This window comes from Leuresthes tenuis, unplaced genomic scaffold (genome assembly GCF_036924035.1).
Source record: "Leuresthes tenuis unplaced genomic scaffold, fLeuTen1.0.hap1 SCAF_6, whole genome shotgun sequence".
Classification (NCBI taxonomy): Eukaryota; Metazoa; Chordata; class Actinopteri; order Atheriniformes; family Atherinopsidae; genus Leuresthes; species Leuresthes tenuis.
The window spans coordinates 34,476,507-34,493,153 of NW_027325360.1; the positions used below are offsets into that span (position 1 = coordinate 34,476,507).

At 40.7% G+C, this 16,647-nt stretch overlaps 1 protein-coding gene across 1 annotated transcript in view; it reads right to left on the reverse strand.

Annotated features, from left to right (window-relative positions):
- Positions 1 to 16,647, reverse strand: part of abca2 (ATP-binding cassette, sub-family A (ABC1), member 2) — a 357,455-nt gene that overhangs the window by 285,651 nt on the left and 55,157 nt on the right. Inside the window, exon 2 of the mRNA XM_072388588.1 lies at positions 5,431 to 5,524. Within this exon, the coding sequence (XP_072244689.1) occupies positions 5,431 to 5,524 (94 nt within the window). The remainder of the gene's footprint in view (positions 1 to 5,430; positions 5,525 to 16,647) is intronic.

Genomic DNA, 16,647 nt, shown 5'->3' on the forward strand with positions numbered 1-16,647 from the left:
TGTCCGCTCCTTTCAGAGGAAACTTGAGGTGTTCAAGGAAGACCTGCAGGGAGACTGCACACTTCCCAGTAGTGCAGGGACAGGTTCAGGGACAGAGAGATGTCTCATTTTGTTGACTTTGTTGATAAGCAAATTGTAAATTTCAGCAAACGCTTTGACAGCTTCAGCTTTGGACAGCAGCTCACCATGTTCATTCAGAACCCATTTCTCATCACAGATGTCAGGGGGTTCTCAAAAGAGGTCGCACAGCACTTCAGGTGGGTAAATGCTGGGCCTCTCCAGCTGCAATTGATTGATCTGCAAACAGATATGGCCCTGAAAGAGCACTTTAGCAGAACTGACTGTGTACATTGAACTATGTGTAGTTCAATGTACACATGTATACTTCAATGTTAAGTGACAATAAATATTTTTGAATTGTACTTTGTTTAAACTAAGTCAGATGCAGGTGTTGATACAACTATGAGGCTACTTCTATATATATATTATGATGTTCTGGACCTTCGCTTGAGGAAATTTTCTCTAACGGGACCTCTTAAACCATATCCCGTGCTCGGAGGGGGCAGAGTCGGAGAGCTCGTAGACGGGGCCAACCATTTCTGGGGCTGAGGTGGTCAAAAAGCTCCTCGGTGGCAGGGCCCCGGGGGTGGATGAGGTCCGTCCTGAGTTTCTCAGGGCTCTGGATGTTGTAGGGCTGTCTTGGCTAACATGCCTCTGCAGCATCGCTCTGTGCCTCTGGACTGGCAGATCGGGGTGGTGGTCCCCCTCTTTAAAACCGGAGGGTGTGTTCCAACTATAGGGGTATCACACTCCTCAGCCTCCCTGGTATGGTCTATTCGGGGGTACTGGAGAGGAAGATCCGTCGGATAGTCGAGCCTCGGATTCAGGAGGTGCAGTGTGGCTTTCGTCCTGGCCGTGGAAAAGTGGACCAGCTCTATACCCTCGGCAGGATCCTGGAGGGTGCATGGGAGTTCGCCCAACCAGTCTACATGTGTTTTGTGGACTTGGAGAAAGTGTTCGACTGTGTCCCTCGTGGAGTCCTGTGTGGGGTGCTCCGGGAATATGGAGTGCCGGACCCCTTGATAGGGGCCGTTCGGTCTCTGTATGACCGGTGTCAGAGTTTGGTCCGCTTTGCCGGCAGTAAGTCGGATACGTTTCCGGGGAGGGTTGGACTCCGTCAGGGCTGCCCTTTGTCACCGATTATGTTCCTAACTTTTATGGACAGAATTTCTAGGCAGAGCCAGGGCGTTGAGGGTGTCCGATTTGGCGACCTCAGAATCGGGTCTCTGCTTTTTGCGGCTGATGTGGTTCTGTTAGCGTCGTCAGGCCGTGACCTTCAGCTCTCACTGGAGCGATTCGCAGCCGAGTGTGAAGCGGCTGGGATGAGAATCAGCGCCTCCAAATCCGAGACTATGGTTCTCAGCCGGAAGAGGGTGGAATGCTCTCTCCGGGTCGGGAATGAGATCCTTCCCCAAGTGGAGGAGTTCAAGTATCTCGGGGTCTTGTTCACGAGTGAGGGACGAATGGAACGTAAGATTGACGGGCGGATCGGTGCGGCGTCTGCAGTGTTGCGGGCTCTGCACCGACCCGTCGTTGTGAAGAAGGAGCTGAGCCAGAAGGCGAAACTCTCTATTTACTGGTCAATCTACGTTCCCATACTCACCTATGGTCAGGAGTTGTGGGTAGTGACCGAAAGAATGAGGTCGCGAATACAAGCGGCCGAAATGGGTTTCCTCCGCAGGGTGTCTGGGCTCTCCCTTAGAGATAGGGTGAGAAGCTCGGTCATCCGGGAGGGGCTCGGAGTAGAACCGCTGCTCCTCCGCATTGAGAGGAGTCAGATGAGGTGGCTCGGGCATCTGCTTAGGATGCCCCCTGGACGCCTCCCTGGTGAGGTGTTCCGGGCACGTCCCACTGGGAGGAGACCCCGGGGAAGACCCAGGACACGTTATGTCTCTCTCGGCTGGCCTGGGAACTCCTCGGGGTCCTCCCGGAAGAGCTGGAGGAAGTCTGGTTTTCTCTGTTAAAGCTGCTGCCCCCGCGACCCGACCCTCGGATAAGCGGCAGATGATGGATGGATGGATGGATGGATGGGACCTCTTAAAGTTTTAGTTGAATACCCCTGGTCTATAACATTGATATGGGAAAAAGGAAGGAGTCACCAAGAGTTTGGGACCTGAGAGCTAAACTCCTTAACCAGGAAATATTTGTCACAACCTGAGTGAAAGGCAAGGCATTCTCTACGAGGCATTGTGATCAAAATGCTAGCATGTTTTATGTGCAAGAAAGTTTATCCCAGCAGTCAGAAGTTGATTTCACATTTAAGAGGTAAACACGGTTATTATCCTGGACCTAGGTTTAAGCTGTTTTGTTGTCAGTCAAGCTGCAGGCTTCAGTTCCAAACTCATGCCAGCTTTATTATTCTATTATCTATTTATCTATTTAAAGAATTTGACTGTTGATCACCACAAACTATTTAAGTGCTTGTATCCACACAGAAACTTGATACCCAAGCATCATTTTATGATTCGTTATCCATCTTCTATTAGGAAAATTGGCCCTTTGTTGCATGTCTGGTGTATGAGATTCGAGGCTAAGCACAAGTTGTTTAAAGATTATTTCAAAAATTTCAAAAACATAACCAAATCACTAGCTAAAAGACATCAGATGGCCATTGCTTATCACTGGGAAACCTTCACTCTTAAAAATAAGAAATATGGGTTAGGGTTAAATCAATTAAATAATTTTCTTTAAGAGATGAAAATGTGAAGCAGTGAAATGCTTGGAATGTTGTCAAAAGATGTTCTCAACAAGTTGGGTTAAAGTTGATGATGTAGAGTACAAAGGTGGACTTGTTGTTTTCAGTTCAACGGAAGAAATAGTTGATACGCTTCTGGTTGAAGATGACATTTTTCTAATAACACACAAGCTATTTACAGAGAACTTTGATGAACATCTCCATGCCTTCAAAGCATTACCAACTGAAGATAGGTGTGTCATAAAAATAACTGAAATTAAGTGTCACAAACCATTTGATATTCAGAGCTCATGTGGTGCTGCAGATGAAAGTTTGTACATTATACCTACATTTGTTTTGACTGCATGGGAAAAAAAGCCTTAAAATAAAGGATGCTTTTATTATTATTAAAACTATGTAGTGTTAATTTAACCCAGCTGAGTGAGTTAAAAAGGAACTCTGACACAGTGTTAATTTGAATTGCTCGCTGTTAATTTAACCCAGCTGAGTGAGTTAAAAAGGAACTCTGACACAGTGTTAATTTGAATTGCTCGCTGTTAATTTAACCCAGTTGAGTGAGTTGAAAAGAAACTCTGACGTAGTGTTAATTTGAATTGCTCGCTGTTAATTTAACCCAGTTGAGTGAGTTAAAAAGGAACTCTGACGTAGTCTTAATTTGAATTGCTCGCTGTTAATTCAACCCAGCTGAGTGAGTTAAAAAGGAACTCTGACGTAGTGTTAATTTGAATTGCTCGCTGTTAATTTAACCCAGCTGAGTGAGTTAAAAAGGAACTCTGACACAGTGTTAATTTGAATTGCTCGCTGTTAATTTAACCCAGCTGAGTGAGTTAAAAAGGAACTCTGACACAGTGTTAATTTTAATTGCTCGCTGTTAATTTAACCCAGTTGAGTGAGTTGAAAAGAAACTCTGACGTAGTGTTAATTTGAATTGCTCGCTGTTAATTTAACCCAGTTGAGTGAGTTAAAAAAGAACTCTGACGTAGTCTTAATTTGAATTGCTCGCTGTTAATTTAACCCAGCTGAGTGAGTTAAAAAGGAACTCTGACGTAGTGTTAATTTGAATTGCTCGCTGTTAATTTAACCCAGTTGAGTGAGTTAAAAAGGAACTCTGACGTAGTGTTAATTTTAATTACTCGCAGTTAATTTAACCCAGTTGAGTGAGTTAAAAAGGTTTATGTTTGCAAGCTCAGATGAGTGCCCTGCAAGTTGAGTCAAATTCAGCACTTGAACAAATACTGTTGTAGAAAGTAGAGGAAGAAAAAACTTGATAAAGAAATTAATTGAATGTGTAGATTGGAGGCCCTCCTTACACTATGGTTAGGGCAACATTTTGATGATGACTGTTTAAAATTATTTGCTGAAAATGCCTTTTCAGATTACCTCATATAAACACATGTCATTATTTATTATTATGATAATAATAATAATAGATAAATAAAATATACATAAAATAAATTCTTTACTTGCTGCTTCATATCCTTGCGTATCCTTGCAGACAACACGGACTATTAAAATGAAATAAAAAGGGGCATCCCTAACTCTGTTTTTCAATTTCTAGAGAGAAATAAGATAATAAAATCAGATTTATCGCCATGCATACAGTCACACACAAATTTGTCCTCTGCTTTTAACCCATCCAGGTTGGTACCTGTTGAAACACACAGGCACATGGTTGCACAGTCATAGAGATAGATGGGCAGCCATTCACAGCGCTCGGAGAGCATGGGGTATGATGCCTTGCTCAAGGGCACCTCGGCTATGACAAGTACGTGGACTGACACCCCTTCAGTGGTCAGTTTCACAGATCTTTTTGAGTGCCAACAGTAAGAATCGAACCGCCATTATTGGACGACCCACTCTAACACTGATCCACAGCCGCCCTATGCTTTGTAGCCTGGTGAAGTTGAATATTCAATTGGAGCAAAAAGTGTAAAAATGAACTTGAATCCCAATTTAACCCCACTTTATTCGAAATCAAATCAGAATCAGCCAAGGAAATAGCAATATGTGCATCTCTAATAAAAACAAATCCTAATCAGCTTACCAAAAGCTTTCAACATTGTGTTCAACATTTCAGTCTTGTAACATGAGTTTGAAATCAAAGTTGATCAAAGAAAAATTTGCTCTTTTTGCAGAACTCTGTACTTATGTCACATATGACAAAGGGCTGACTGGATGCTAAGTTCATTTATCTTCTCACCTTTTGGTACAAAGTGGCACTGTTATGGAGGTGTACAGGTCACACCTACATACTTAGCATGCTAACAACAGTAGTAAAAGTAATCTCAGCTGAATTTCTGGTGATATAACATTATAGCTATTGTTTATTCACATTTTATTTTTAATTGGTTATAGAGACTATTAGGCCCTCTAAATAAACAGCTATACATTGAACCAATTTATGTCTGTTTTTTCTTACTGTTAGTGTTACTTTACAGCAATAGACATCTTATTTGTGTAATATAAAAAATATATTTTTTAAAGAAATTGGCGTATCAGCTGCCTCAATAGAACTGTATACCACAATAAATTCTACTTGTCCACTTGGACGGAAAAATTATGGCCAAGATACAGTTTTCCCACCCAGGTCTCAATACAAAAGCAAACTTGTGGTGTAATATTAACAAATTGGGTCTCCTTGTTGTCGCCACCCTCAACCTACTTTATCTGCTTACCTTCTTTGACAGGAATAGCTGGCTTCTTTTGCCTCAAACCCAAGAGGATGAAGAAGAGGACAAGTGGAATGAATATCTCAAAGGCCAACACCCACTGGAGAGGAAAAACAAAGAAAATTTACAGCCTTACTTTCATTGCATTTCCAGTGGAACTTGGCCAAAGATAAGGACTACAATCTTAATTTATCCTATGACAAGAAAAACAAGAAGCAACATTATTTAAATCAAGAGATCTCAATGTGTAACTCTTTCTTGCTGTTTATCTTTTTCTTATTTTTGACATGAGAAAATACTGCCAGTAGCTGAGAATTAAATGAATCTGTCTACGTGGATAGACACACAGCAAACTGGCAGAAATCATTACAAAAAGAGTTGAACTTTGTTTTCTTGATGTATTTAACTCAAAAACTAAGAACTGTGTATTTCATATTTTGGTGGTTTGCTGTCAGATACTGTATTTTGATATTTATTCTGGACAAAGTAAAATTACAGCTCATGTCACTATGAACTCTATTTGTAAAATTCAGTTGAAACAAAACATTTGGCACTGGGACTTCCTGCCTTTCTTCTCATCTGTGAACACTCCAGACTCCTCTCAGCTGCAACAGTCTTCACTCAGTGCCTTTAATTTGGGTATTCTTTCTTTCAATCCCCCATGAATAATAATAAAATGTTCTATGATGGCTCGGCCATAGAAGGCGAGAGACAGCACTGAATTGTCAGCCAGATAGAGTGTGTGTAATGGTGAATAGTGCTCACCTGTTTTATTGTTCACAAAGAATGAAAGGAACCATTATGTCTTTTTGTGCCTGTCTTAGACCCAACAAAAAAAAATGTGTGTCCTGATGAATGTAACGGTCATGACGAACAAATAAGTCTTTTAAATAAAAACAGCAGACTATTGAAAAACAAAACAAAACCTCTTTTCACATATCATTAAATATATTCAAATGATAAGCTTACAAAAGGTATTTACAAACACTTGCACATTGTCACATTGCAAGAGAATAAACGCATCACACATACACATGTTTACAACTCCTGGTAGAAATCATGCAATTACCACATTTGGATTATATTCATTCAGTTTTTTTAATTTCTAAGGAAATAAACAAAACACAGATATGACTTCTTGCCATTTTGGTGCCCTAGGTGAGATTATACACACACTAAAATAACAAATAGCAATTAAAAATAATCAAATGAAATGAACCGCTACCTAATATGTGCACCAATAACTTGTCCCATCCCCCTCTTCCACAGTGCAGGTTCAGGGCCAGTTCAATCAAATAATTAGCAACAGGGAGGGGTTGTTGTTTATTTTTCTGTATTTGTTTATTTCTTATTTTTAAAATAGAGCACGACAGGATTAAGCATGCACACTTCTTATTACTGTATCTCCTAAATAGTTGGTGCAATTACAAAAATCTTTCCGGTGGTGTATGGTGTGATACAGACACTAGGCAGATATACATTACAGTAAGGATACGCTGAGTGACCGAAGCTAATTGTTGGTCGTAAAAGGGTTGGTTGTTTTCTTGAAGGCTTGCAGCAGCACCTCCTCCAGCAGATGGCCACCTATGTGGCCTATGCCAAGAGCTCTAGATATGACATCAAGCAATTTTAGCTAATAGCTGAACATTCGACTGATGTGGAATTTTGTTTTTCATTTCAAAGGATGACAGCTATATATTTAAAATCAATACAGGGACATATATAGAATTATACAGTATATGTCAAGCAGAGGAGTTCAAGTATCTCGGGGTCTTGTTCATGAGTGAGGGACGAATGGAGCGGGAGATAGACAAGCGGATTGGTGCGGCATCAGCGGTGATGCAGGCTCTGCATCGGTCTGTTGTGGTGAAGAAGGAGCTGAGCCAGAAGGCAAAGCTCTCGATTTACTGGTCAATCTACGTTCCTACCCTCACCTATGGTCACAAGCTGTGGGTAGTGACCGAAAGAACGAGATTGCGGATACAAGCGGCCGAAATGGGCTTCCTCTGCAGGGTGTCTGGGATCTCCCTTAGAGATAGGGTGAGAAGCCCAATCATCCAGGCTTGTGAAAATTAAAATCGGGGACATTTTCAATTCGCCGATGAAAAATCATTAAATATTATCATTATGAAATAAAAAACAGGGACAAATACTTTCATGTATTTGAACCAGCTTCTATTACACAAAAGGTTGCAATCAAACAAATGGGTGAGATCACAAACTGTCCATCCACTGAGGAAGAAAATATCAATCGTAGTTAAGATGGATTTTTTGGTCAGAAGTTGGAACTGATATTTATGACACAAAATGTGTCAACCCAAAAAAAATAGTCCACCTCAGGAGCCTGGGTAGAATAAGAGCAGATGAGTACATGAGAAAAACATGTCATCACCTGGTAATCTCATGCTAATGTTAACATTACAGCTGCACTAATAAAGGATATGAAAACAGTGTCATAATGTTAACGTTCACTGACTTTTATAACATTACATTAGGTCTTCAATCATACTTACTTTAATGTTACATCACTTCACACACACTCGCAGCCAAGTCTACTGCCAGTTCACACAAAATAAATAAGTTGATACACAACATACCATTTATCGCGGCCGCTGGACTCCTTTTCTTTCCTTTTTGCCGCCTGCAGTAACCACAGAAGTAGTAAAAGCTGGCCCACTCCCTGGACACCTTTCAGCACAAGCAGTTGAACTGATAGCACTGACTGAGGCAAGCTGTATAAATTTCCTAAAATACATTTCCTAAAATGTTTTTTTTTTTTTGCTAATATAATTTTTTTTGTGAATTTGTTTTCTAAAATGTAAATTTGTTTTTAAAAATTAAAACTTGTACATTTGTTTCCTAAAATTTAATTTGTTTTTTAAAATGTTTTTTTAATTTGTTAGTTTTTTTTTTAATTTGTTAGTGGTTTTTTTTTTTATTTCAAAAGTGTTTTGCACTTCTCAGCCACCATAGGCTGGGACAGGGACGTCTGGGCTTCTCTGCTCAAGCCGCGACCCGACCACCGGAGAAGCGGCAAATGGATGGATGGATGGATGTTTGCCTTTTAGTCTCTAAATAAGAATTGGAAATGGCAAAAATGCCATTGCAGCAGAGAACAAACATACAATGATCTGGTATCATTAAACGGGTGTCAACTCCATCAATGTGGAACTATGTTAGAAAAATTATATAGTTATACTATGAGAAAAGCTGCAAGAATAACAGTTTCTGTGATGTGGGGAGGCGTCCTCCTGTCTTTTGGTTCTCATAATACTATGTAGCAAGCAAAAGTGTTTTGACTGTCTGAACCCGTCTTCCCATAACATTGTGTGGCCAGCAAACATAAACAATATAAATAGCAATAGTACCATTTTGTGAGTTAGACAACTCTAAGCCAGCTTCCTGACAGGTTGTGCAGACTTGTCTCTTTCTTGCAAGAAATAAATGTTTTGTGTTCATCGTATCCAGCGACTCTGAGCCTAATTTTGAGAGAATTATTCTGACAAACTATTATAGTTAAAGTTTTACTGTTGTCATACAGCTGAATGAAGACAATTGACAGTTTTTAGAAACGATCACTGTCATCTCAATTTGTGATTGCACAATATAACTGTTGTGACTTGCCTATTCTAAACAAGGTTTTTCTTTTTTTATTCTCTACACTATTTCTGTGCTGAGATCCTTCCGTATCTGATCTATATGACTTGACCATAGCATTAGTCAAAAATAGACAAGGCACTTGTTTTTAAGAGAGCGCTGCTTCTTGGACACCTCTAAAATGCATCGGGTGCAATGATAAGCATATCTTATGAAGGAGCGCAAACATCTGAGTCCCAGCTAGTCCCAGCTGAATTTATGGTAAGTTGCTCTGACTCAAGTTTAATTTATAATAAGCAATGTACAATGTACAAGTTGCTGAGTAATTTATGTCCTGCAGTTTCACTGTGTTAAGCAGCTGTTTGTGACCATACACACTTTCATGAAGTGGTCTAAAGAAGCTGAAGAAATGATGTGGTAATACTTTGAGGCCACAGACTGTAATGCACTCTGTGAACCACAGAGGAATGACATCAGTGCCATGACTGAGTGTGTGACAATGTTAACTGTTGTGTGGAGACTATCATCGCGATAAGGACAGTGAGTTGTTTCCCTAAATAGCAAGCCATGAGTCACCAGGGATCTGAAAAACCTGCTGAATATGAAAAGTAAGTCTTCATGGATAAAGACGGGTAGCTATGAAAGACTCTTAAAAAAAGCTGAGAAAGAAGATAAGCGAGAGTAAGGAATTGTACAGAAAAAAACTAGCAAGCAAGCTCCAGCAAAACAGTGTCAGATATTTATGGTCAGGAATGAAAAAGATGACAGGTTTTAAGGTGAAGGGAGACAGGATCAATAAAAGCCATTTCTATTGAAAATAGTTGAAAAACTGAAAAAGGCTCAGTTCAGAACAGCGCTCAGCATGCTCCTCACCAGCTTCCAGCTACACAGACCTCACACCCTCTGTGGACCACCACCATCCTTGTCACACCTCTACAATGTCACCATTCAGTAACTGATAAGTCCTATCCATCTACCCAAAACAACTAAAGAGCAGGTGCTCTGACACTATAAATGCCCAGAAGATATTTTTAATGGCTCAACTCAGTATGCAAATGAACACCTTTCAAGACCCATTATAGATGGCTTATTGTCCGGGGATTGGGGTTGAAGCTGCCATAATAAATCAGCTTCAGCAAGCCACTCTGATCTGGACAAAGCAGGCAGCATTGTGAGGATCATGTTCTTTGATTACTTCAGTCCTTTTAATTAAATTAAGCCTCTACTGCTATGTGTGTGAAGCTCTGAAAAATAGAGGTGGATCCCACCATAATCGCCTGGATAAACACTTTCGTGGGATTGAAAGGTTATGTGTCTGAGAAAGTGGACCATTTCAACATTGCACATGAAATTTCTGGTAGAACTCAGAGTCCTGTCATCTCCAGAAACGCATAGATGACTCTGCAGTTGTGGGGTGTATCATTGATGGACAAGAAGCTGAATACAAGTAACTGGTCGGCCACTTTGTCATGATGTGGGAACAATCACCTCATCTTCAATATGAACAACACATGAGAGATGATTATGGATTTTGGGAGAACCAGGAATAAGCCTAAAACCATACATCCTGAGAGGAGAGATTAAGGTGGTAGGACTGCAGATACCTGGGAGTTTTCCTAGAGAATAGACTGAATTGGAAAAGCAACACAGAGACTGCTTCAAGAAGGGACAGAGCAGACTCAACTGCTTGAGGAGTCTTAGATCCTTTAATGTTTACAGTAAAATGTTTTATGTTACGCTATGGTGGAGAGTGCAATCAGGGGCAGCAGCCCCTGGCTCTCTGCTGGGGACTGCTCTGGAACCCCTACATCTGAACACACTGAACTAAAGCAGCAGAGTGTGTACAGTTGGACACTTCTTCAGTCCCTTCCCGTCATTTCTGTCAGCATCAAAAGCCATTTGCAACAATGGCTAATGACAAATAATTTTAAATTAATGACAAATGAAAAAAAATCACCTACTGCAACATTTTAATTTCACTTTGGGAACATAAATAAATGTAATAAATCTTGACATTGTTATTTTGGAATATGCTTCGGTCATCAGGGAATTAAATAAAAAGATTCTACTGGTGAAAAAACTTTTATCTAGTGTGTCCTAGTCGTCAGCAGACCTAATGTTAGAGTACATAACATTTTTTTCACATTAACATTTTTCACTCAGACTGACTCAACTGAAGCAACCCTCGAACAATGCCCTCATAGACACTTGAAGTAGGTGATAAGCATAATGAGTGCAGCACATGACACAGTACATATTTATATTGTTTCTGAGTCCAATCTTTGCACTCTCTAGCAAATTGAAGACATCTTCTAATCAGACTTAGAATACTCTTACTTTCCCAACTGAATACTGCCTTGAGTGCTCCTATTATTTTTATGGAGCCATTTCAGGGTCATAATTTTTGTTAATTTGAATCTATTCAAATAATAAAATATTTTAATTTGAAAAAATATGTTTTGAAACTGGAAGTCCGGTTGTGAATTCAAAAATAAAAAAATTGTATTCAAAATAAAAAGTCCAGCTAAAGTTATTTCAGTGTGAATTCAAGTTTAATTTTTTCAAAGATATTTTTTCTATGTCAAATTGACACTTTTTATTTAGATGTTACGATTTCAGATTTAGAAACTTTGTTTTCAGTTTCAAACTTCTGGAACCATTCTGGTGTGATTGACATTTAACTGGAGGGATCCCTTTGCCTCATTGCCTTCAGAAAATGTGGAAACTGCAACAACTTCTTTGACACCTCTTGTAATAATATAATGTTCCCAGTTAACATGAAGAGCCACTGACAAAGTGGGTTATTTAAGCCATTTAAGCCATTTGGGTCAACACCTGACGCGTGCCAAATTGTTCAGAATTCTCAGCCACACTTCAGAAGTAGTATCGTATATTGCAGGTAATTTCAACATGACGTCTTCCCATCATCCTACCCGTGTTCAACTGGGGGTGTCTCTATATGCATTCTTACCTGGATACTTGTATTCTTAAGTATTTGTGAAATGGCTTTAGTTGCAGCCAAAACACTGTTGCAGTTAAAAGTACACATTGAGACAGGAACACAACCTTGTCTTGGCTAGTGGTGCTATCACCTGCAGCAGCCTGTCATGCATTTGTAGTGTGTAAACATGAGATATAAGGTGTTTTAGGCATATTTATAGTAGGAGGACGGTGTCAAGCTCATCATGTATGTATGTATGAATAAATGATAAAAAGCTCAGATGAGCAGGATTTAGAAGCCACACTTCTATTGGACATTTCAGGTTTTCCAGAATTAACAGTAGATTTATTCATTTATTTTCAATTCAATTCAAATTGTATATAGCGCCAAATTACAACAAATGTCATCTCAAGGCACCTCAAAGATACAATCCAATCAAATCCAGATCATTAAATTCCAAATTAGTCCAACTCATACATACAGAGCCAATCCAAAGAAAGCAACCTAGCGAAGGAACCCAACAGAGTGCACCGAAGCCTCTCTTCAATCCAATCACCCATCCTGAGCATGCACGAGGCGACAGTGGAAAGAAAAAACTTGGTTCACCTGGCTGTCTGTAAAGTGCAATGAGATATTAATCACCCTGATGAAAAGATCATAATATAAATATGTGTCCATGACAAAGGCGGACACTGTGCCACTCCCAAAAACAAATAAATGAAACAGCTGGGAGAGAGACTTGAAGAAGAAGTCTCTGTATCTGCAGAGTTTGTCCAACCATTATGTGCCACCTGCACCTTTTAGTACCAGTGAGCCAGCTGCACATTAACCATATTTTGGTTTGTACTATCTTTAGCTTTCACTATTGCTGTGATTTTTAAAAAAAAGACTCGTTATGAAGGAAAGACTGTGTCCTCATTTCAGTTTCAATGTTTGTCTGTGATCAGAAGGTGGAGACAGTGTTTTTTGACAACCACAATAAAATTCAGTTTCTCTGTATTTCTATGCCGTTTTCTCTCCTGTCAGACAGTGTGCCTGCACTGAAGGAGCCCCTCCTCTTGAGCTATTTCAGCCTCCTGATGAAGATCTTTGAATGCTGTGGAAGCTGCTAGGCATTTGAAAAGAAGAATTAAAATGAACCCCTTCTCGCTTGTTAAATAATTTATTCATCATTATCTGTGGCAAAATAATACTATTAATCATTTTAATACTGTCAGAGTTGTAGACATTCAGGTAGGGCAGAGCAGGTAAAGAAAATTATCAGGCGGAGTCTGTGGAGCTCCTGCAACACACCTGTTGCTCATCTACCTTTATCAGTCACTGGCTTTATAAGGACCGGCTGGAGCCACAGATGATGCCAGATTGCCTTACTACCTTTGTGGTAAAGCTGGTTCAAATCCTTGTGTCTAAGATATTTGTTGTGCCTTACCTTATGCCTTCCATTTCAGTTTCCTCTCCATCTTCCTTCCTGGAATCTTGTTGTATTGATACTCCATTGCCGATTCAGTTCCGGATCTGCTACGTACTGCCTTCACATGCCTGCTCGCCCTGCCTGCGCCCCGAAACAGCTTCACAGCCATCTGCAACTCCTGGTACCCCTCCAGTGCCAAAGCCCTCCTGGAAATAAGTAAGCGTCTCAACTAACAAACACACTCGTTGTAGTGAACCACCGGATAGGAGTCTCCGGGAACCTCCTTACCATCTATCACTATAAACTATTCTCCATCTTACTCTGTCTGCTCTTTAGTTCTACTGTGTTTGTGTGTGTGGCTACCAGCAGCCATGTCAACACAATCTGGCCAACAACAGTACCCAGCAGATGAGTTCCGAGTCGCTCTCTCCAGCCAGGGCACCTTGTTGGGAGAACCTGAGAGGGTCCTGCATTTACTTGGAGATCAACAAGTCTCAAGCAACCAACGCTTGGACCAGGTATACAAGTTAATTCAGGATATTCACATTCAACTGTCTGTTTCCACCACAGCCCCTGGCACGTCACCCACTCTTCAGCCATCGCCTCCGTCGGATCCAGTAGTCAGAGCTGAATCAGGTTTCCGTGATGCTGTTTTTTCCACTCTTGGTCCATTCTCCAGAGATGTGAGTAAATGCAGTGGATTCATTCTTCAGTGCTCCTTAACAATCTCACGTTCCCCTCGTTCATTCCCTTACAACCCAGATAAAATGTTTTTATTGCTCTTTTAAGAGAGCTTTAGATTGGGCATTAGTATACTTCCAAATAAGAAGTTGAAACCACTCCTTTTGCCACGTTCATAGAGGATTTCTGTAGTGTTTTTGAACACCCACTAAAGGAAGTAAACGTCTGTTTAATCTGAAGCAAGGGAATAGACCTGCAGCTGAATTTGTGATCGTGTTCCACATATTAGCTGCACAGATGGGTTGGTCAAATAACGCACTTTGTGGTGTTCTGCTAAACGCTCTCAATGAACAGTTAAAGGATATGTTGGTGGCTCGAGAGGAGCCAACATCCTTTGAGGATCTCGTTAAAAACAATCTGCATGGATAACAGACGAGTGGAGCGACGGGCTGAAAAGAGAACAGGGTGTACATCAAACGCCTACTTTATGTTTAGGTTGTGCATTTATTGTGGTGGCTCTGGTCACTTAATTTCCTTCCCTCCAGTTCTCCCAAAAGAAACTGCCCACCAGTAAAGGCAGGAGTACTGGTGGGTGGAACACAGGGGGAAAAACTCCTCCCAGTCTAGTTTTGCCAGTTACCTTATCGGTTCACAGATGATACACTTCCAAACTTAGGATTCTAGGGACATACAAAATCTAATTGACCCAGGGACGTGCACAGGCATCTTGAAGGGCAGCTGCTCTAACCTGAAGATAAAAATCATGTGATGTATGGATCTTATACTGCATTAGTGCTAATCATGTGACGATGAAATGTGTGAGTATGACCAAAGGGAGATGCTTCAGGACAGAGCCTTCCAGAGGTCAACTGAGTTCAAACTGCAATGCACAATGCCTGACTCAAACTAATTTGTAGATGTATCTCTTTGAATGAATCATCAAGGTCTCACACTCTGAAGTTGCAGATGTGTCTGCATATCTAAACATTAGACAGTCGCACGCTCTGAAATTTCTATGCAACCTTTTGTTTTGTGAAGTGTTTTTTTTTTTTATTTTTTTTTTTTTTAATCTGAATAAAACCAGGCTCCTGCAAGGAGGGAGTCGGCGATTGTTGTTGGTTGCTTAAACACATATACCTGTGGCTGAAGCAGCGATGGCTCTCCCCTTTTGCAAAATCTGAACTTGATATTGATCTCTTGTGTGGTTCTTTCTGTTTAAGGTGGGACTTCGTTAATAAGAATTGGGGGGGGAGGGGGACCCTTATCAAGTTCCACTATTTGCTTCATGACACCATCCAAAACAGAGTAAGCAGCAGCCAAGTCACTCAACATTGGATTTTAGAGAAGTTGCTTGTGATAATTTGTTATACTGTGTAGGCTACATTTCAAGCTGTCTCCCACGACCTACAGCATCTTCAAAAACCTGTCTTCCGCTACTAGGCTAAAGCGCTGGCTGCATGCAGCTTTTTTTTTTTTAAGTTAAGTGTGCTGCGTGCCACCCACCCGCACCCCTCCCTTTTGCCTATCTATCGAGGTGTCTGAATCTAAATTATTACGAATTATAAAGAAAATCATGTTGAAATGTGAAATCATATATTATTTTTCCCCCTCCCTCGGAAGGGCAACATCAGCCAAGGATGGTTGCCAAGACAATAGGCGCCATAGCGTTTGCGTCTGAATTGACCCCAGTGTAGTGAACCAGTTCAGTATCCCTTTGGAACCACTTGTTTCACCCTTAACTGTCACGGCCCTGGATGGAAAATTGTTGACCTACACACTCATTGTCTCAAGTAACTATTGTTCTGTTTCCCCTTGCTAATATTCCCATGATCCATGATGATTTCCTTGATTGGCACTACACAATCCTCATACACTAGGCTAATAACTGCATTGAGTCTAAAATCATCCCTTCAGTCTTCCACTAGTCTGTCTGCTGAGCCTCCTGAGTTCATTCTGGATTTTCTTCCGTCCCAACAGAGTATCACGACCTACGCTCTGTGTTTGGTAAGGTAAAGGTATGATCACTTCCTCCTCATTGCCCCTACAACTGTGTCATTGATCTTCTTCCAGGAGCACCTCTTCTTGGGAGTCAGTTATACAACCTTTCCAGACCTGAATGTAAAGCCATGAAGACCGACATCAGAGTCACTTGCTGCTAGTATCGGCCTTCTTCTTCTCCTGTGGGCCAGGCTTCCTTTTCTTTCAGAAGAAAGATAAGTCCCTCCATCTATGCATTGATTACAGAGGTCTAAACAAAATCACATTCTAAAACAAATATCCATTGCCATTGATTTCATCTGCCTTTGAACAAATCCAGGGTTCCACTATCTTTACAAAACTTGACTTACGGAAAGCATACCATTTAGTAAGATGAATGGAAGACAGCTTTCAACACCCCCCTCAGACACTTCGAATATTTAGTCATGGCTTTCGGACTTTCCAATGCTCCAGCAGTATTCCAGGTCTTAAACAATGATGTGCTCCATGATTACCTGAACTTGTTTATTTGGATGAAATTCTCCAAATCTCGCTCAGAACACAGGGCTCTATTTTCCTCAGTGCAGGGGTCTGGTGAAATTAAATATCAAAATTG